Source organism: Chenopodium album, chromosome 16 (genome assembly GCF_948465745.1).
Source record: "Chenopodium album chromosome 16, dcCheAlbu1.1, whole genome shotgun sequence".
In the NCBI taxonomy this organism is placed as follows: domain Eukaryota; kingdom Viridiplantae; phylum Streptophyta; class Magnoliopsida; order Caryophyllales; family Amaranthaceae; genus Chenopodium; species Chenopodium album.
The window spans coordinates 2108195-2132083 of NC_137849.1; the positions used below are offsets into that span (position 1 = coordinate 2108195).

The 23889-nt window shown below is 30.4% G+C and overlaps 2 protein-coding genes across 2 annotated transcripts; both read right to left on the bottom strand.

Moving 5' to 3' along the window:
- Positions 1-2839: 2839 nt before the first annotated feature.
- LOC145586024 (uncharacterized) lies at positions 2840-4068 on the bottom strand. The gene is made up of 2 exons (XM_081642731.1): positions 4063-4068; positions 2840-3955 (listed from the first exon to the last, which is right to left on the bottom strand). The coding sequence occupies exons 1-2, from the start codon at positions 4066-4068 to the stop codon at positions 2840-2842; spliced, it is 1122 nt and encodes a 373-aa protein (XP_081498857.1).
- Positions 4069-15338: 11270 nt separating this feature from the next.
- LOC145584632 (protein trichome birefringence-like 38) lies at positions 15339-19439 on the bottom strand. Its single transcript, XM_081641447.1, has 5 exons — positions 19125-19439; positions 18690-18861; positions 16151-16326; positions 15888-16046; positions 15339-15732 (listed from the first exon to the last, which is right to left on the bottom strand). The coding sequence occupies exons 1-5, from the start codon at positions 19436-19438 to the stop codon at positions 15441-15443; spliced, it is 1113 nt and encodes a 370-aa protein (XP_081497573.1). The 5' UTR covers position 19439; the 3' UTR covers positions 15339-15440.
- Positions 19440-23889: the final 4450 nt, after the last annotated feature.

Here is a 23889-nt window from a genome sequence, read left to right on the forward strand (position 1 = left end):
CATTTATAAATTATTAGTTCAAATATTTTGTGGTTATAGTTCATATAATTTGTGATTACTGTTCAAAAATTGATATTGTTATTTTTTTTTTATTATAAAATGATATTGTGATATGTTTATTTACAAATTATAAGTTTAAATATTTTGTGGTTTTAGTTCATATAATTCGTGATTACTGTTCAAAAATTGATATTGTTATTTTTTTATTATAAAATGATATTGTAATATGCTCATTTATAAATTATAAGTTCAAATATTTTGTAGTTTTAGTTCATATAATTCGTGGTTACTGTTCAAAAATTGATATTGTTATTTTTTTTGTTGATTATAAAATGATATTGTGATATGTTCATTTATAAATTATAAGTTCAAATATTTTGTGGTTTAAGTTCATATAATTCGTGATAACTGTTTAAAAATATTTTAGTTCACTTTAAGCACATGAACACATACACAGCATACCCTGGAAAAAAGTGGATTTGTGATTTGAAGGCTAATGATGTAAGAATTCAAACTAAAACATTCTTTTGGTTAATATGTTCATATATAAACATTAATTGTTCATATTATTATGTCACTTGTTCATATTATTGATTTCATGTTGATCAAATTAGTATGCTAAGAGTAAGATATTGTGCTGAAATAATACTTAGTGAACCCAACAGGGAAGGGTACAGAGTGAGAATGGCTGCCAAGAGAAAGCAAGAAGAAGCAAGTTGAAATTTGGATTGAGAACTAAGAACTTATACAAGTGTACTTTATTTTTATTTTATTTTATTTTATTTATTTTTAATATAAGTGGTTATTTGGAACATGTGATTTTTTCGATTATATATATATACATATACATATATATATATATATATATATATACATATACATATATATATATATATATATATATATATACATATATATATATATATATATATATATATATATATATATATATATATATACATTTACATTTTTAAATGTAAATGGATTATAAAATGAATTATAAAGAACAATTATAGAAAAAATCTAATGAACTTCAACTGCTGTTTTTAAGAAGATGTCACTTATCTAATGGAATCATGGCATGATTATGCTCCATAAAATGTTTTGTAACAGCCCACATCCCCTTATCATCAATAATAAACTCAACATAAGCTTGACAATTTGTAGGAACATCCAATTTCTCAAATCTCCTGACATCCCTCTTAGAATGGTCTTTCAAACTATTATTTGAAAAAAAAATATTTCCTACACCGCCAAGTAGCTGTTTGACCAAATTTTCTTACTTTCGCCTTCCTTATACTAAAGCCAAATTTAAAAGCATAATCATTGTACAAATCATACGCTTCAGCATCACATGTAACTTGCTTCAAGTATAAGTCGGATTGTTTGGCTTCAACAAAACAATTAAATCTGTACTAACTGAAATATAATAAAAATGACGACAAATGTTAACTATGTTCATAATTATAAAGAATATGTTCATATTAAATGCCATAATGTTCAAAATACATAATAAACCGCATATTTACTAACTAAAATATAAAAATACTCATATTATAACAAATATGTTCATAAAAAACATGAAAAACATTCATAATATACAAAGTGTTCAAATATGCATCATAAATCGTTCACATAATTAAACATAAATCAATTATTATGAATATAACAAATATGTTCATAAAAAACATGAAGAACGTTCATAATATACAAAGTGTTCAAATATGCATCATAAATCGTTCACATAATTAAACATAATATCAATTATTATGAATATAACAAATATGTTCATAAAAAACATGAAGAACGTTCATAATATACAAAGTGTTCAAATATGCAGCATATATCGTTCACATAATTAAACATAATATCGAATTCACATTACAAATTACCAAATTACACATTCATCAATGAAATAATGAGCATAAAATTCATAACGGAAATTTCATGAAATGCCCCTGAGTAATTTTTTTATTCACCAAATACCCATGAAAATTTTCAAATTCACCAAATACCCATCAGTTACTGTACAATATCATTAAATGCCCTTTTACCTAACTGACGTTAACTCCCCGTTAGTGGTTTTTTGTATTTCACCATATAACCATACTATAAGAATGTTTTTCACCATATACCCAAACTTAAAAAACCTTTTTTCACCATTTAGCCCGAAAATGTTGCTGGCAATTTTTGAAAAAAAACTAGCCGTTGGCCTTTAAAACAGAAAAATAACGGCTAGTTCCTTTTGCTTATATATTGAAGCCTCTCATACTTGATATTTCATATCAAATACAAGCATGAATTCACAAACCTCTTCTTCCTCTTATGAATCTTCATATGTTAGAGTTCCTAATAAAACTTGTAGTTGTGGAAAGAAATTTGCAATTCGAAGTTCGGAAACAACAAAAAATCCCCAAAGGTTATACTACAAGTGTGATGCATGTGACAACTTCAAATGGTGTAGAGGTGTTGTAGAGCACAACCCTGCCTTTAATGAATGCCAAAGCAAAGAAGTAACAGCAGGGGAAACTAAAATGAAGCAAGAGATGAAGGTGCTCAAGAAAAAGATGCAGCAGCAGCAAAGATTAGTTAATGCAGCAATCAAAATAGGGGTTGTAATGTTTGCAATCATTGTATTTGTAACATTTAAGTGACTTAATAAAATGTTTACAACAATGTGCAAAATAAAAAGTGTTGTAATTACATATGATTATGTTTTTGTCCAAAAAAAAAACCACATTCTACCATCTACTGACAGGAAATCTAGGGACTTGATTTCAATGTCATTACAAAAAAATATGGCAGTGGTGGACTTCCAAAAAATTATGGCAGATGTGAACTATCCATTTTTAGTGCTTCTTGTTTTCCTCTGTTTTGATGAAGGTTGGTGAGAGGTGCTTCCACCATCAGTTTGTGCCTTCCTCTTCCCTCCCTTTCCTTTTCCTTGTCCAGCAGCACCACTTGCAGTTGTGCTCTTGTTCTTGCAAGTTAAAGCATTATGCCCCAACTCCTTACAGATCCCACATTTGTTGTTCTTGTGCCTTTTGCCTTTCCTTGCTTCATGTGGGGCCCTTTTTCTCTGTTTTGCTGGTCTGCCAGCACCTCTCTTGACTGGTGGGGGCAGAATTGCAGGAACATCAAAATTTGGCCACTGTGTGGGGTCAGCCATAGGGTGGATGTGCTGGGCATAAGTTGCTTTGTATGCGGCCCCTTTGAAGTATGGTGAAACAAATGTGGTGGGTTCTAATCTTTGGTGATATATCACCCTTAAGCCATGCTTACAGGGAATGCCAGAACCTTGCCATTTGCCACACCCACATGTCATCAAATCTAGATTGACAGGGAATTTCACATGCTTATCTCTGACCTCAAACTCCCTTCCCCCACAAGCAGTAACATGACACAATCTAGAGTCATCACTTCTACTTTGGAGTATGTTTTGTGCATGCTCTGTCAGTTGATGAGGCTCCATGTCTATAGCCTTGTCAAATCTTGCTCCCACTCTCTTCATCACCCAATTCCTTACAGCTTCATTATACAACACATAATTAGTTTCATATAAAAAACAACAATGCATAACAACAAACATGGATACAGTAGTTCTACCTTCAAGTAGTGTCAGCACAGGCATATCTCTGAAATCCTTTGTCTTGGAATTGAAAGACTCGACAAAGTTTGTTGTGTTGTGATCACAACAGACTCTGGTGTCAAACATCTTCCTTGACCATTGTTCTGGTACTTCCCTTAAGTACACCTCAGCTACACCAGCATGCTCCTTGATTTTTGTCATTGCTTTCTCAAACACATACTCATTGTATGCATCTGCAGCTATCCAAAATAGTTTGTGAAAAGCTGAACCACTCCACCCTGCTGACTTACAGTTAGAGTATAGATGTTGGCAACAAATCCTCCTTGTTGCCTTTGGGTACACATCATGAATTGCAGCATCAACTCCCTAATTAAGCAACAAAGATAAATATACACACATTTAGGAACTCATAGCAATTGGTTGATGAAAATATATGATCAAAATGAACATAAACACATAATATGTAAGCTTACCCTCATTCTATCAGAAATAAAGGTCCAGTCATCTTTATGACAACCTTCAGTTGCAAACAGGCATCTCAGGTTTCTGAAGAAATATGTCCAGCTCTCAGTGTATTGGTTGGTGGAGGTGGAGGTGGTGGTGGTGATGGTGGTGTTGGTGCATGTCTTGGTGGAGATGGTTGTTGAGGTGGTGGTGGACAGGGTGGTGGGGATGGTGGTTGAGGTGGTGGTGGTGTTTCCTGTCTTGGTGGAGATGGTGGTTGAGGAGGTGGTGGTGTTTCCTGTCTTGGTGGAGATGGTGGTTGAGGAGGTGGTGGTGTTTCCTGTCTTGGTGGAGATGGTGGTTGAGGAGGTGGTGGTGTTTCCTGTCTTGGTGGAGATGGTGGTTGAGGTGGTGGTGTTTCCTGTCTTGGTGGAGATGGTGGTTGAGGGATTGGTGTTTCCTGTCTTGGTGTTGTATTCTTTTTTGGTGTTGTTTTCTTTTTCCTGGGTGTCATTTTCTTTCTTTTACTTGGCTGTTTGGTAGTAGGTGATGCAGTGTGGGTGGTTACTGCTGGTTCAGGTTCAGGTTGTGAGGGTTGAGGTTGAGAGTTTCCTGGGAAACACTCATCAGCTTCTGCAGTATTAAACACTCTCACATACTCAACCCCCAAGTCCTCTGCACTAACTACTGGCACCTCAACAGCAACAGTAAATTGATGTTGCTCCCACAACTCCCTCTCAGCTTGCTCTCTTTCAGCCTCCCTCTGATTCTTTTCAATTTCCCTCTGCACTCTTTCAGCCTCTTCCTTTAATCTTCTCTGCCACCCCTTTTCAGCAGCCTGGAATACAATCCCTGGCTCTTTAGTTTCCTCAACCCATATCTCAATAGTATCCTTACCCTGGTTCCATTCCCACATTTTCAGCATATCAACATCATCATTAAGCTCCAACTTCCTATTTGTCCTAGGCTTAGTCACAAACAAAGAAAAGAATTTTGGTAGAAACACATTCTGTTTCACTGAGAACTCAAACATGTCTTCATATAACCCAATTAGGTGACACATATCAGTGTCTTCAACCCTAACATCAAAATCCTGAGACTTATCATCCTTCTTACCATGGACTAACAACCATACTCCACTCATCCTATATACAATAACATATTAAGTCACCAATTACATTCCACACAAATGAATAAAAATGAAACATAACAAAACTAAGCAGCAAACAATAGTTCAAATACCCTAACCCTAGATCATCAAAATCACTTCAATCTACCAAAATCAATTACGGTACACCAACATCAATTACCAAAGTAATCATATCAATAAAAGCAACAGCATTTCATATAAACACAACCCATTCCCAAATCCATTCAAACCCTAAATTGCGTGCAAAATTTTGACAAAAGATCGAAACTTTAAACTTCGAAATACTAAACGATTGAAGAGAACTTACCTTACTTGATATTACACAAGCCCACACTTCGAATTTTTAGAAATTTGCTTTCTCCAACCTCACGCGTTTATCACACCTTCAGGAATCGAACTTTTTTGCCCGATCAAAACATAAAATTTATCCTGGGCTCCCAATTTTCCCAAAACCAGATCATGCAACACCTTCGACGCGAGAATTCAGAGCAGAATTTCAATGGAGAACGAACGAAGAACAGGGGAGAGATAGAGAGAGAGATACTGTGAAGGGGGAAAATATGAAGACTTTTGGTCTTCATCATTAAGTCAAGAGGGAAATGGCGCACACATTAATTAAGGGCATTATGGTAAAAACACACTAACGGGGAGTTAACGTCAGTTAGGTAAAAGGGCATTTAATGATATTGTACAGTAACTGATGGGTATTTGGTGAATTTGAAAATTTTCATGGGTATTTGGTGAATAAAAAAATTACTCAGGGGCATTTCATGAAATTTCCGTTATGAATTTTATGCTCATTATTTCATTGATGAATGTGTAATTTGGTAATTTGTAATGTGAATTCGTCTCAAAAACAAAAAATAAATCAATATTGATCACAATGAATTAAAAATAACTAATCTGAATTGATCTCTTCGGAAATTTCGTCGATTTCCATCACGTTAATTGCAACAAATCAATGGAAAAAAAATATCAAAGAACAGAGGGAGAGAAAATAAGAATTTGTAAAAATAGATTATAATAGAGAAAGAAATAAAAAGAATCAGATTAAAAAGGGAAAGAGGAGTAAAGAAGGAAACAAAAAATTAAAAAAAAAAAAGAAAATGAAAAAAAAAAAGGTTCAGCTAAAATGGCGGAATAAGGAGAAGAAAGTGAAGTTGCGTATTATTAAGAAGATCATGCATTTTATTAGTGGTCCATATAGAATAGGTGGACCAAGGTCCTTAAAAGAATTTGTGTATTATAACTAAGCCCAATTCCGAGTTATAACGAGAAAGTTATGGCCAAAATACTAAACTAGGCCCAAACGAGCTTTATATGCAGATCCAATAATCATGTTGAGGATTCATTAATAATAATTATATTTCTCAAACAATTAGTATATATTTAAGTTTTATGTAATTTGTTAATTCAAGAATATATTTTATGTAATTTGTTCTAAAAGGTTCTAATTTATCCTATTTTTGAAAAGATAATGATTAAGAATTTTACTGGAAGATTACAAATATATATCGATTGATAAAATCTCTTTTGTTGCCTCAATTCGTCTCTAATATAAACATTCTGCACAGCGTTATTTAATTTTATTTTTGTAACTTTTATTATAATTATAGAAAAATTATTTTATTCATTTTTTTTGTTGAAAAAATTACAGGGATAGAGTTGTGGTTAATGAAGTATACTATGTCAATTCACGTTTCTCTACGAGTCTAGATTTGCTTCGTGAAGACATTCATCCAGTTCACGATTACATGCCTTCTGATTTGATGCACACTGTTGTGTATTTCCCTCTGTTCTTATTCATTACCGAGATTATGCAGCAGATTATTTTCAAATTGAAAAGATTTGGAAAAATATTTTTACCAGTTGATTATCTAAAAAAATATATTGTATGAGATAATGAATAATAGTGGGTAAAAAAGAGATCTATGTATGGGTTAAATACATATTGTTAACATATTTATTTGGTTAAACCAGAAGAAAATGATGTAAATGTTTTGGTGAAATATACCGTGTATAAATATATAATATATGCGTATTTTAAAATATTTATTTGGCTAATAATAGACTCTTTCATAATTAATTTACTATTAAAAGCAATTATTAAAATAGTTATTGAATATTACCGTGCATACCACGGGTACTAACCTAGTTATTTAGCAATGAGTAAACAAAAGTTAAAAGTCATAATCTAATCTAATACAAATGTTTTTGGTTTTATATTTGATCTAGTTTGATTCTAACAAAACTAAGTGCAGTAATAAATTTCTGAAATAGGTTGAAGAGAATAAACTCATATAATTATATTCTTCCTCTAATTTTTACTATAAAAAAATATTTTTGTAGTACATCATTAGTAGGAAGTTTCTAGAATTGTGAGTTAAGCGCAAAGCAATTCCAAGGTAAACCAATTGACAAATTAGTTTGTCATGTCACATAGGATTTCAAGTTAACTCTCTTTGTATGTAGCTAATTTGTGTCTCATTGGTTAAGATAAGAACCTCATCAAGTGAGTCAAATCTTGCTAAATTGGAAACCATAACTAATACAGTGTAGAGTGGCAACAATAAATATCTGCATCTATTGTGAAACACTTTTGAGTTTTGACTTAAGCTGATAGGAAATACAAGTATATCTCCATCCTTTAAAGGTTGCTCCAATTGACTTTTGATGATCTCCAAATGCCATTTTAACTATATAGATATCTATGTTATCATAAGCTAAGTATATATTACTATCCGAGTTAGATGGCTTGGTTATGGATGAGAAGCGTCATCACAAGTTTGTTAATTCTCGAAATCGTAAGTCTTGTAAGATGATTCCGACAGAAACTTTGGGGAATATTGCTTCGGACAGAGAGCTTCAGTTTTATAATTCTGCCTGTTTTTCTTTTATTACTACCCGAGTTGTTTGGGTATCAAAACCTATCTTGGCGGAGGCCCTCCAAGGCCACGAATCTTGGGAAGCAGAGGCCCCCTTTCAATGCAAGGAATCTCCTTCCTTGAGTCATCAAGATGTTTCCCCACATACCTTGATGACAGATGATCCGACTCCTATCCAACAAGATCCTCCACTCCTAGTTGATCCCATAGCTTCGGAGTTTCCCTATCCATCGGTCCAAATTAGTCATCCAGTTGGCTTGCCACATTTGAATTTTAATCCCTCTTGGGATGTTCGGTTTTTAGTGCGGTCCCTATCATCGAATCATTCAGCCACTTTATGTCCCTATCCATCTCTAGGCTTACGGAAATCAAGTAGCATAATGCATGTTTCTAACCGTTTCTTATTTTGCAGGATTAAGGTAGGTTGCAAATGTAAGCGAGCTTCGTCAGCTGCGGACGACCCTTACAACGTTCTGCGAATGAAGATGTTTTTTGATGTAGCTTTCTGTTTATTTGGTTTTCCTGTCACTTAGTTTGTTGTTTTAGTTGGTTTTTGGTTGTAAGAATGTTTTTCGTTATATGGATCTTTTGTCAAAAAAAAAAAAAAAAGAAAAAACTAAGCATATATATTATGTAAGAAAAATTAATATATCACTTGGCACTTCTAAGAAAAATACTCCCTCTATGTTTTAATAAGTGTTACACTTTGACCAAATACGCATGTTGAGACACTACTTAGAGCATTAATCAATCAATCAATCAATAACATAACATGATACTAAAACAAACACTGGGAATGACACGTGTCAATTCCCGGTGCTGTATTTTCCCTCCAAAATGTTTTTTCTTTTTGTTTTCTTTAATTTTTGTCAAATCTTCTTAAACAATCTTCTACTATACCAACAAAGATATTTTTTCAACATTTAGTTAACAATATATATATATATATATATATCTTCTTTTTTTAATTCCATATCTTTTATACCTTTTATATAAGGTAATTCATTATTATTGCCCAAACCATGTGTCGATCAAAGTTTGTCAACTAATTAAATTGGTAAGGGGAAAGTGTTGTATAACTAACCTGGATGTCTTTGTTCTTAGATATAAATTTGGTAAAAAAAATCATATTATTTTATGCATAAATGTTATGATTCTCTCTAATTTATTTATTTTTTGTAAATTATTGTAAAACTAACTAAAGGTTGTAATTAAGAGAGTATTCCATGGTACTAGCCTTGGTGTCTTTGTTAAATTAAGAACTTGTATAAAATTAAGCAATTTTTATTATATATATAAAAAAACTATAACTCTCTCTTTTGTGTAAATTATTGTATAACTTTTCAAAGGTTGTAATAATTCATAATAAAATTTTGTTAAACCCGTGCACTGCACGAGATCTGATCTAGTACTTAATACTAAAACAGACACTGGGGGTGACACGTGTCACATCATGGTGTTGTTTTTTCCCTCCAAAATTCCCCTTCCCTTTATTTATTTATTTATTTTTTTGATTCTATACTAATATTATTCTAAATCTTTCATATTATTTTTATGGAAAATATATTCCTTATTATTTGGTGTTCATAATTTTTCAATACACATTTACCTAAATAATTATTTTAATTCTTTTTTAATCATCTTTTAAACGGAGCATTATTAGATTTTGCCAAAAAGTAATAATAGAATTGATTCACATAATTGATGTTAGAGAAATTATTTTAAAACGTCATTTAAATTTTTTTTCAAATATCTCTAGCTATTATTTTATTTCAATTTCAATATAACTATATATTCAAATTAATTACAATTTTGTTTTTGAAATTTTACTATTACGTATATATTGTCACAAATTAAGGATTTATAGGTCGAGTATACTATAACTATAAAATAAAAGTTGTGTTTGACTATTATATGGATCAATTGTCTAATAAGGGAAAGGTAAAATATCATTAATGATTTTGTAAATTACGTAATTAAAAATATCAATATGTCCGTAGAGCATTAATCCATAAACAGAAAATGTAATAATATAGATTAGTGTTGCCCAATTATCGATTGTTCTTGTCATTAATGATCAGAATAGTATTTATTTTCTTATATATAAAAGGTGATATAGTATTTGTAATTAATATATCTATATGTATGTTGTGCACTTTTGCTAATAGTTTTAGTGGAGATTTTAGTGACTTTTGCTAATAGTTTTAGCGGAGATTTTAGTCCATTGTTTGATTAATTTTTTTGGTGTTTAGAGCGCCAAAGGGCGAGTGATGAGAATCGATCTCAAGATCACTTGGAATCGAGAGGGGAGCTCTAACCACTTGAGCTATCCCTCAATCTTTATTTGATTAATTTTTTATGTTTATTAAAAGACATTTACAAATAATTAAGTATTTACTAATTAGGTTAAACTCCCATACAATGCACGGTTGTTAAATATTTTTGACAATAATATTACAAAATATAAAGTAAATAAAATACATTCAAAAATATTTCATTTGGGTATATATGGAATATGATTGTCAAACTGGAAAGAAAATATATAAGGTATAAATAGTCTATTTAAAGGTTTTTTTTTTTTTTTTAAAAAAAAAAAAAAAAGAGAGAGAGAGAGATAGAGAGAGAAGCGAAAAAGGCGGGAAAATTTTTCACAAGGTAATGACAAGTGTCATGAAAGGATTTGCTTTTAGTATAGGTTAATAGATAAATATGACCACTAGACCTGGCCAAACCAAGCCTTACTTGAAAAAATTCTCAAGTATGGGCAGCTCAAAAAATACATTTTTTGTGTTGCCTATTGATATAAATTATGACAATATAATTTCTATATGTTTGTTGTGTATCATTTATCAAATTTGATTTCTTAAATATAATTAATTTTCTTAAAAATTATTAGATTTACAGTGCATGGCACGGGCCTTAAGCTAGTTTATCTAATTATATCTTAGTAAAATTATAGGAACATTGATATTATGAAAGTATATTTTATAAAGAATTCAACAATGTATTATACAATATCATTTGCTATTTATATATTAGTTAATTAATCAAATCAAAACTATTATGTGAATAATAAAAAAAGTCAAATTATAACACTTATTAATTAAAAACACGGAGGGAGTATATATATATATATATATATATATATTGGGGAGGGATCCGGTAAGAACCACTTTTTATATAAGAACCCTAGTTATATAAGAACCAATCTCAACTGTAGGATTAAGTTACTTTGGACGATTAAGATTAATACACGAAACCCTCCCTCAAACCCCTAATCCACCATCCAAAATTTTCTCTCTCATCAACGTTCAAACCTATTTACTTTCTCTCTCCTCAAATCCCAAAATCAAACACAAATTACTGTAAATTGAAGTATTTTAGTTCAAATTTCGCAAAAAACAACCTAAATTACTCAAATCAGGTACTTTTTTTTCGATTTTGTTCTAATTTCATGAATTTCGCATGATTTTTGTGTTTTTTTCCAATTTTTGCGATTTTTCTAATTTGATTTTCTTGAATTTTGCAGGAGTTCAAGTCGAATTTTGATGTTTCTGATTTGATTTTCAATCATTTTCGGCGATTTTAAGGTTCAAACTTCGGCGATTTTAGGGCTGGAATTTTCAGCGGATTTAAGGTTCGAATTTCATAGATTTTAATGTTCGAGTTTCAGCGATTTTAGTGTTTGAATTCAGCGATTTTAGTTCGAATTTCAACGATATTAGGTAATTTCAGCGCTACTCTTGATTACTTTATTATTGTTTGATTTTTTTTGCGACATTTTACCTTTTTTGTGCGATTTATGTGCGGTTTTATTGAATAATTTGTTGTGATGATTAATTTAGTTTGGTGTGTTTGTATTTTGATGTTACTGTGTTGATTGAGAATAATTTATATTGGAAATCTGGGTTGTGCTGAGGATTGAGAATAATTTGGCTACTTCTATAGTTCTATGTGTAGGACTCGAAGAATTAGTGTGAGTGTGAAGAATTGGTATGGTCACACACTCACACTAATTCTATTAATCATTGTTAGGCCAAGTTATTGATTCTTCCAAATAGTGTTGATTACAAATTTTGTGAACAATATCTGATTTAGCGGTCTGCCATTATTGAGATGTTCTTGTTTGAGATTCTCTCTTTTTCATTACAACAATTGTAATCTAGGAAAACTTAAATGAAACATGCTTTTAATTGGATATGATTATTTATACGAATTATTTTTATTGTTTGAATGTGTACATGCATAGTGGGAAACTGGAAATGTGAGGGTGTCAACTAATAATGAAAACTGAAGAGTGCAAATATTTCTAGAACATACGGTGTTGTTTCAAGTGTATTTCATGTTTTTACTTATAGTGTGGGAAGTATGTCTTTCTAAAGTGACTAATGTTCGTGTCAAAATAATGTGAGGAGAACTCTTTGGAAGAACCTGTATAATCTTGGTAAGTACTATTTGAAAATTTTATGCTAATCCTTAATTCACATAGTCTAGTCATCATTACTTCATTAATTAGTGGAGTATATAAAGAAGGGGAATGGGAACTTAAGGTAGAATTGCTACGGTTGTTTTAGATCAATAGAGAATACTAGAGGGCAAACACTCAAAAAGGCCATCTTATAACCTTGTCACAGAGATTGAATTGATATATAAAAATCTAACTACCTTTTATTTGGTATACATGTAGGCCAGCTTATGTATTGTTATGTATGGGCTTCTTGCCTTCTTCAGAAATTGGGGGAATGTTTGTCATATTGGGTGTCTAATCATTGACATATTCACATTAATTTTCTAAATTACATATTTATGTTCTAGATTACTCCTTTTTTTCTTTGACAGATTATTACATATTTATGTTCCAAATTACACACTGTTTTTTTTCAATTTGAACTTCGATAGTCGCTTCTTATCGTTGCTTTTTGCTTATTTTTTGTTTTCATTATGTTACTTGAAATGCAGTTTTTTGCTAATATAAAAAAGTAGATTATATTAGAGCATAAGAAAAAATTTAGAACATAAGCATAAAATTTTAGATCATAGGGAAAAAAAGATTAGAACATAAGTAGAAAAAAATTAAAAAATTTAGAACATAGGAAAAAAAAATTTAGAACTTAAGAAAAGGTGTAGAACATAGGAAAAATAATTTTGAATATAAAAGGAAATTTAGAACATAAGTTTAGAACATTGGGTGAAAAAATTTAGAACATATGAAAATAATTTAGAACATATATTTAGAGCTTAGACAGAAAATTTAGAACATAGATGAAAAAGTTTAGAACATAGGAAAAAATTTAGAACATAGATAAAAAAATGTCGAATATGAAAAAAAAAGTTTAGAACATAGTCAAAAAGTTTAGAACATAGGGCGAAAAAAATTTAGAACATAGGAAAAAAGTTTAGAACATAGGGCAAAAAAATTTAGTACATAGGGAAAAAGTTTAGAACATAGGGAAAAAGTTTAGAACATAGGGTGAAAAAATTTAGAACATAGAAACAAAGTTTAGAACATAGGGTGAAAAAATTTAGAAGTGAGAAATTTTGAGATTATAGGTAGAAAAAATTTAGAGCATATGGTGAAATTTTTTAGAAATATACGAAAAATTCAGAGCATAGACAGAAAAATTTAAAGTAATGTATGAAAAAGTTTAGATGATAGAAAAATAATTTAGAACATATAAAAAGGCATAGGCAGAAAAAATTAAAGTATTAGCAAAAAAACTTTTGAAAAATTAAAGTATTAGCAAAAAACTTTTGAACATTTACAGTAAATGAAAAAAAAAGAACATATGCTAAAACCTATTAGCTCAATTGGTAGAGCACTATGCAAATGCATAAAGGATGTAGGTTCGATTCCTACATAGGTTATCTCTATAAAAAAAACTTTCGAAAGTAAAGCATAATAACTTAATAGTAAAACATGAAAATAAATCAAATTATTTTTTCAACTTATGTTCTAAATTATTTTTCTTATGTTCTAAATTTTTTTTATGTTCTAAATTTTTTCTACTTATGTTCTAAATTTTTTCAGCTTATATTCTAAAATTTTTCCTATGTTCTAAATTTTTTTCTATGATCTAAATATAAACTCTTCAAAATTACAGAAATGCCATTACTAAAGGATCATTTTAGAAGGTTAGATCAAAACTAATAAAAGACTGAGATTGGTTCTTATATAAGATTGGGTTCTTATATAGAAGAAGGTTATTACATGAGCCTTCCTATATATATATATATATATATATATATATATATATATATATATATATATATATATATATATATTGTGTCAAATCTTAGAAACAGCTTCACGTAATACTACATTATTTTGTATTGATTAATGAGAACCTATGTTCAGAAAAGTTTAACCTAAAAAATTGCGGCAATGGATCAATTAAAATAAAAAATAACTAAAGTTGAATTAAAAGATCCCATGAAGGATTTTGTTTTTGTAAGTACATGCTTTGAAGTCTGACTTCTCACATGCAACTCGTGATTAACAGCGGTCAAGTAATTGTTTGGCGGTGAGAAGGTTTGTCATGAGCTACAATGTGTGCCTTTTTAGTTTTTATTATTGGTTTATTTTCATTCACATGACCTACATACCACTTCCATTTTATATTATTTGCAACTTTAGGATATTATAGTGAGATATAAAATATTCTTAAGTTGCAAATAATATGAAATAGAGGTAGTATTATACTACCCGCGTTAAATGTTATGTACAAATTTAAAATATTTCATATCTCACAAATAATATCCCAAAGTTGCACATAACATGAGGTAGTATTATACTACCCGCGTTAAATGTTATGTACAAATTTAAAATATTTCATATCTCACAAATAATATCCCAAAGTTGCACATAACATTTAACGGAGGTAATATATGTATTCCTAGTGGACATTGATTTAGTTACTCCGTAAGATGCTACTAGATTTACATACACACGATAACCCGAAACTGTAAAATGTGATTAAAAAATTTCAAGAAAAACAAAGTAAACCTACAAATAGAATATATGACTAAGTTACAACTCATATGTAAACGAAAACATTAAATTTACAATTGTCTACCTACAAATTTGACCAATATATTATTCAAGTTGTTTTTTTTTTTGAAAGAAAGACTATTCAAGTTGATATTAATTAAGAAATTTACGTTAATACAGAAAATTTTGATGCCTTAAAAATTGTGCAATCGTATAATGGGCTATGGGAAAATAATAAAATATAGATTGAAGTCTCTATTATTTTTTTGTCACAAACTTTGCATAAATACATTTTTATTTAACATGCTACATATACACGAACATAAATTTTCAAATTTACAATTCATGTACATCATCTTACTAACAATCAGTTAATAATCAACATTACATGATAAGAGTTGTATAGAGAAGTTGATTCCAAGTATCAGGAAGACCGGCTATACACCAATGATTGCAATCCATTCCATGGAAACCATTATAAGGACCCGGATGCCCATCCTTTCTTAGTTGTGAGAGAAGTGTGATATCAAGTAGATAAACGGGTTTCGATATGGTGCTTAGTACTTGCTTCACCACGTCTAATGCGGGCGGTGCTCTAGTCGGGTACGTGGATCCTTTCACGGGTCTTATCTCTTTGGAGCAGTCCTTTGCTCTTGTTGCATTCCATTCCTTCCCGCTGATTTTATCAAGATTATTGCAAAGAAATAATTAGCATACTATAAATGACTCGGATATTGTAAAATGTAGGGACGAAGAGAGTAATTTATATTTGAACAGAAGGAGTAATCATATCACTACAAAAAAAAAAAAAAAAAAAATGTAAATGCTTACTCATAGTGGAGAGGATTGGTTCCTTGGAAGAAAACTTTTGTTTTTTTGGGATCAATTTCAGAATCAACCCATTTCGCCCATGTCATTAATGCTTTTTTAAATGCGACTGTACGGTCCATATCCTTTTGTATTACCGACCCATCTTGAATGTAATCCCATCTACAATATATGGTATCGTACATAGTTAAGCTCAAAGTTGAAAATAAATACTTCGATATGTATTTTAGTGATTAATTAAAAATATATAGGTATATGGTACGTACGATTGTTTTGCGCCCCTTATATTCCACCAAAGCCAGGTATTGAAAACCAAGACATCCATCTCCTTCCAAATTTTGCCATTCTTAATCGAATTAAGTTTCATAACTCGCCCTTGTTGCTCTTTCTCTATGTCAACGAAGTATAAAGAAGAATACATTGTCACGGTAACATTATAATCCTGCAAATTAAATGAGGTAGAAAAGAATTATAATAAAAATATGACAAGATGACTTTAGGGTTACAGATTATTATTGTATTGATCAAGTTACAATACTTAATTTTAATCATTCCATTGCAATTTAGTATTAATTACAACAATGTAAAATGAATTCATGTATGCTTTCATGTCAAATGATATATGAACAAACAATTGTGTGTAACGTACATTAGGGAAATAATTATCAGAAACTATTCTAAACATCCAATTATGCCAAAAAAAAACTCATACATATATATAGTGGTTTTCAAGTATCAACAGAACAATTCAATTCCATACTTTAAACGATAATACTACATTCATTAGATCGAATCAATCACCATATCCTATCGATCTATTCTCGTATATTAAGATGGGCTAACTAAGATAACCCTGTGGCCTAGCCTGAGCTCGAGACAATTGGAGCTAGGCTCGTCTATATCATAATCTCAATCATTCAAGTGATCATATCAAATATAATCAATAATTACAATAAGCTTGCTTAAATAGCCTTGAAAACATAATATTAAGAGAACTTTGAAGCCAAGTAAGTGATGCATTTGCAAGTGCTTGTTTAAGAATATGTTGCAATACATAAGACACCTAACGGTTTCAATCATGGACAAGACAACTTTAGTACAAAGGAACTTGTTATTAATTAACATAACATAATATCCTTATAAAGATCAAGTCATTGTTTTTTCTCTTATATTCATGAAGATTCACACCACAATCACAAGTAACCCTTTTAAAGGGTGATAAAATATTATCAATACTAACTCCAATTTGTCTGTTATCTTGAAATTACAGCAATCTTATTATTTTATCTGTTGTCTTTGATATTACAACAATTTGAATAACTTTGATATCATGTTTAGATGATAATATATAAAAGATCGACTTAATATTATTGTACGTTTAACTATATAATTAGATCTACTTGTACTTCATTTCCATCAATATATAACCATATTTGCATTTATTTTGTAATTTAAATATGAAATTTTAGGAGAATATTCTTTCATGCAAGTATAAAAAAAAGATATTATAACAAAAACAAAATTAAAACAATCGTCATTTAGATATATAAAACTATATATTAGGAATGGCAAATTGTTTGACAAAAGTCAAAACTATGAAATTATATTATTCAATCACACATTAAAACGTATTATATATCCGGATTTGAAGAGCGTAACAGCAATATAAAATTACATGCGTATATAATCATCGTCGGTCCAGCGCAATAGCGCATAGAAATGCATCCAATTCTACGTGGCATAAATAATTTATGTGTTTGCCATGCATTATACAAATTGAAGAGATCGGAAACTTGATATTATGAATAATGGTTTAATTTATATGGTAAACTATTTTACATTTTCTATGATGCTTATACATTCGAACAAGTAATAAACAAGTTAATTTGACATTTGTCTTGTGTTGGTGATAATCATCGGATTAATCTGATTTACAAATATGTTACGTTTGGGTGAAATTTAATCAACCAAGACTATTATATTAATTATTAATTAGTTTATATCATGAGTTCATGACCATAAATGAAATCATTAGTTAATTAAACAATTTTAGTTTTTTGATGAAACTAAGACAATTTGGGGATGTAGGTGTCGTAATGTCTGCTAAATTTAATTTTAGGACTAGGGTAAGTTTTTTATTTGTTCTCAATTAATAGTTATGATTTTTTAATGTCTGCTAAATTTAATTTTAGGACTAGGGTAAGTTTTTTATTTGTTCTCAATTAATAGTTATGATTTTTTAAGGTTAATATTATGGGTTTGGGTTATGATTTTTTAAGGTTAATATTATGGGTTTGGGTTGTATGATTAATCAATAGTTGTCTCGATAATAAAAGCATATGATGATGTCAATGTGATGTCAGCATGGTTTAACACATTTATTTGTGCCCTATGCTCAAAGACATACTTTTATTTTATAAATAAAAGTGAGGCAACCTAAATGCAAAATTTCCTATTGCTCTTAAAATACGTTTATAACATTTATAACAATGAGCTTTGAAAAAAAGGCCCGATGAGAGATTGAGAGGTGCAAAAAAAATCAATTAGTGAAAGATTGCTCAAACCTAAACATTAATGGGATGAATTGTATGGGTCGGGTGATATATAAGACATATCAAGTGGCTGGTACTCATACATGAGTATCACTTACAGATCCAGTAGTCCATCACTCGCTTCATTATATTCCCTATTTCGCCTGTCTATATGTAAATCCAATGATTGGATTTATTTGTGTAAATTATTTGGTGATCGTTAATTGCATGCATTAAAAGCAATATTTTTTTTTTCTTATAAATGAAAGTTTACCTGGTAAAACCATGATTTCATGCCACCAGTTGATGGTTGTGTGATTTTGGAGTTTGGAACAGCTGCATGAAGCAGGCAAATTAAGGACTGATAAAAATTAAGACTTAGTGAATCCCCAATAAACATTATCTTCTTTCCTCTCATCCTCCTTAAAAAATCCACCCCATCAAACCTGCAAATTTAATTAATCATACAAAATAAAATTACAATTATAAATCTATCATGTATGTTGAAAAAAAAACATATATACACATGCTCTTTTCATAGTTAACTAGTGAATTTGTATAACATATTTTTTAACCATTTTTTTTTTTTGAAACATACATATTTATATCCTAAACCTATTGACAAAATAAATTGTACCTATAATAACATAGCACCTAAAACACTAAAAATGAACAAAAACACAAGTATTATTCTTAGCTAATCACAAACCTTGGAATATCGCAATCATCTGGCTGCCACCGGTACTTGAGATAATTTGTATTAGGGCGACCGTACTTGAGGCAGTCGAATTCTTTGCGAATGTCGGGACATTTCGAGGAATCATACATAGGATATGAAGCGTCCCGTACCCAATGACCTTTGAAGATATTGCATTGGTTTAGTTGACGACGCTTTCGTTGTTGAGGAAGATGGTTTGCTTGACTTAAGCTAACTAAGCATGAAGATATGGCTAAGGTTATAACAATAAAGAGGTGCACAATATTATTGCTTAGTTTTTCATTGCCCATTTTTAGAGAGAGCATATATGCATGTGATGGTTATTGTATGTATGTATAGCTAATAACATGCATATTTATATTTATATACCACCTTAGAGAGCTAATTAACATGTTCATCAATAATTTATCATGCACAACTTGTATGTTAATTTATCAAGGAGGCTAGGTTTGAAGTTTCCTTTAGTTTATTTTTAAATTGTTGATATTATTTAATTTGATATAGAATATTCAAATGTCAAATGTGTAGATAGTTACTTCCCTAGAAACATAAGTATACATATCTTATATTACTATGATGTTCTTCCAATTTAGAGGAATTTGAGTATGAGTAGATGAGCAACCGCACAAGGCCTCTGAAAATAGGAGCAAAAATTTGATATTTGATTATCATTATCTACAAAGAAGAAAAATAATGATCAATGGTTTAATTATTGGGCTTTGTGATGTTATTTTAATCGTACTATTCCAATTCTACTCTTCATTTTTATCATTAGTATAATTAAAATGGTTAATTTAGTAAAGTTTTGTTGTTAATTTTTTTTTTTTTTTTTTTTTTTGGTGTTCTATCCAATTCATCATTTCGGCTAATCCGGATTCGGGGATCAGTTATGAGTGGTTAGGTTCCACTCCCCTCCCAATTGTTGTTGCGGGGGATCGAATATAGGTCCTCCATAACAAGTACAATCCCAATCACCACTACACCAACAAGCAATTGGTAAAGTTTTGTTGTTAATAAAATCATGTTTATCACCAAAAAATTTGTATTAAGGGTCCAATTTAGTAGCAGCATGGGGTAACTATATCATTATTGGAAATTTTAGCTACACCTCTATATTCCTTTTTAGGGTGTGTTCAATTCACTTGAGAGAAGTACTTAACTAAACTTATTAGATCTTATTACCTTATTTATTTGTAATTTGAATGGGATAACCCTTATCAGAACTTATTTTTCTAAACTGAATTTAATCATTAAACCTGAAATAAGTGAAAATTAGGTGAATAGAACAAGTCTTAAAATAACTTATGTAGTTATATATTAATGATAATCCTTACATAAAACACAATAAATTTTACTAGGGAAAAACTTAATTTTTATTAATTTTAATCTCATAATAAATAATAATGAAATTAAATTAAAATTACAAGTATCGATTATATTGAATTATGCATGAGCGAATAAAAGATATGATCGAGATTAATAAAATAAGATTATTGAGATTTTATAATTTTAAATCTATGAATTAAGTTTTAGCTTAAAAAAGTATTGCAATATGTAAGTTAATTTTAACTTAGATAGTATTACAATATTTTAATACATTGAATACTTTGTTCATTAAGTAAGTTTAACTTTTACCAGTACTAAAATAAAGTGATACATCTTATGTATTAATAAGTATTATTATATATGAGCAAATGAAAGAGACGAGATTAACAAAAAGAAATTAACTTATTTATATTGCAATTAATACTTTTCTAAGTTAACACTTAATTAATTATAATTTTATTAATCTTAATCTCATAATTTAATTTATTTCATTTTTTGGAAAGAATAATTAGTCTATTTCTCTATGGTCTTAAATAATGAAAACGATAATATATTGTTTCAAAAAAAAGAAAACGATGTAATATATAGTTGACTAAAACTTCTATTCTTTCATATTATTTCCCAATACGTTTAATAATTCAATTTAAGGCAATTATCGAAACAAAGCCAATCGTAGTTGATGAATGTAGTTACTTAAAATAAGCTTAAAAAATCAATGAAGCTAGATAACATTTGAATGCACGATTTTGTTTGAAATGCAAAAGTCGCAAAGTATTATCTTGTCCGAATGTTAAGCAATTAGGTTTTGATGATTATAAACTAATGATGATTATCTATCTAACGTGTATGTTAAGTTGTGCATAGAAAGAGCAAGTTATGCTTGGAACAGGATACAAGGAACCTGAGTAATGACAGGTATATATGTAAGGAACTTGAGCAATATAGGATAAGCAATAGAGGAACAAGAACAACGATAAGTGTTATGGTTGATAAGCATGATGATGGCTAAGGAACCATGAAGGTAACTATGTAAACATGTGTTTGCATATGTTAGCTTCATAAGGTAAGTATCCTATACATATATAGGTCATGTATGTGTAGGAGTCTTTTAATTTAGTTTAGTTTTCTTTATTGTTTTTATAAATGAAAAAACTAACCTTCTGAGTTACTTTGTTATCCTCAGAAGTTTGCTCAGTTTGTCATCATTAAAAAGGGGCAACTTGTTGACCCTTATGAGGTTTTGATGATGATGTTAAGAATTGAGCAAACTTCCATTTAATAAGGATTTTCTAGTGTTGTGATGTTGGCAGGTTCAGTAAGCGTAGAGGGCTGAAGTAGGAACTGGAACAAAGGAACTTTGGAAGATCCATGAGGACAAGTAAAGAACAGAAGAAGAGTTCCAGCAATGGAACTTCCCGAAGTTTCTCAACAGGAACTTCAAAACGGGTGTAACGACCTGGTTCTGGTGTAATGCTGGGGCAAACCCTAAGATCCAGAATATATCAAGACTACAGGATTCCAGAACAAGAGTTTCAGAGAAGCAACATGAAGACAGAGAAATAGAAGTATATTGCTCTAGGATTCATGTAAGTATGTTGGACATAAAAGTCGGTCTGGAACAAGTCTATATGGAACCAAGGTGAACTCCAAACAGTTAATGAAATTAGAGTGACTGACTTGTCAGGAACTCAGAGACTGTCAGAGTTCAGGAACCTAATAGGAACTTAAGTATGCACGTCGTTAAAAGTCGGTTTTAATGATATATATATTTACTTAATACGTGCATATCTTTTAGGGATTTGGTTTTACTGAATAAAGATATTTATCTTCTAATAAATCCCTTTTGGAAAAAGATAAATTTTGTTTAAAAAGTATTTTTAAACTAAAAGATAAGATTGGAATAAAAGCTGATTTTATGCTAAGTTATCTTATTATTATTGACAGATTTTATTCTGAACAAAAAGATATATTTTCGGAAAACTTGTTTTTAGAAAATATCTTTTAAACTTATCTTTTCAGAAAATCTATCTTTTTCAAGATGAAATGAATATTTCGAGTGTACTATAAATATGCTCATAAGTATTCATTCAAAGTTGAGGCTGACGAAGTGTAGTGGTCGTGCTTAATGGTTTTATCCTTCACCACGAAGCTAAGTCAGTTCTCCTGGTCAAAGTTCCTATCAGGTTTTGGTTACAGTACGTCCGATCCAGTGAGTTCCAGACAGGTCTCGAGTGTCCAATATATTAGTTTTATCTCTTTATTCATAGATATGTATTTAGGGATATTCAATGAGATCTTGTAATGGAAAAAGGGTTTTGAGTGTTTTGTATTTTGGGGTGAGATTGTGAATTCTCTTAAATTCACGCAAGTGATGAGTTTGAAATCTCGTAAAATTCGAGTGGTAGCTGTGAGTGCACAGTGAGTGAAAGGAACCTGAGAAGTGTCTTGGGTCACCTAGGAAGTGTCCTGGGTAAGGGGAGAAAAAGGGTCCTGAGAAGTGTCTTAGGTCTGGTAGGAAGTATCCTATCATAGAGTCAAGTGTCCGTGGTGGAACTTGCAAAGCAAAGGTCTGTGTAATAGGTTGTACTAGGAGAGTTGCCTATTATAGTGGAATTTGTTTATAAGTCCCAATAGGGCCGAGGTTTTACTTCCAGTTAGGCACTGGATGGTTTCCTCGTAAAACTTGCTGTGTGCTTTAAGTTCCTTTACGTTTCAATTGTTTATTTCCGCATAAGTTCCGCGATTGGAACCTACTACCATTCACCCCCCCCTCTTGTAGTAGTTCATCTAAACTAACACCGAATGTAATCACATGCAACACATGATTAACAACTACTAATAATAATATAAAGCTACATCATTGGGGAGTTTTATTGTATTTTTTTTTTCAATGTACTCATATAGTCATATAATCATGTTCCTTTTTTCATATAGTTTTGCTTAGTCCTAGGTAAATGGTGTAATATTTTGTTATGGCTAATTTTTGCAGACAAAACGTAAGGAAACTCAAATGCCCAAGAAAATTTTTTGTGGAAAACTTGTTGCGCTTGAGTAGGATAAAGAAAAATCACTACTACGGGCCTGTTCACTTCACCTTAATTTCAGTTCAGTTCAGTTCATTTCAGCTCCAATCAGTTCAGGTCAAGTTCAGTTCAGCTCCAATCAGTTCAGCTCCTAATTTCCTTCTCTCATAAAATATTCATTTCAGCTCTATTCAGTTCAGTTCAGTTCAGCTCCTAATTTCCTTCTCTCATAAAATATTCATTTCAGCTCTATTCAGTTCACTTCAGTTCAGTTCAGTTCAACTCCAATCAGTTTAGTTCAATTCAAATCAGTTCAGCTCACTTCAATAAATATGAACAGATCCTACAAGGGGTGTTTAATTTGACTCAAGAATATAATAGGGTAACTACCTATTACAAGTTAGAGA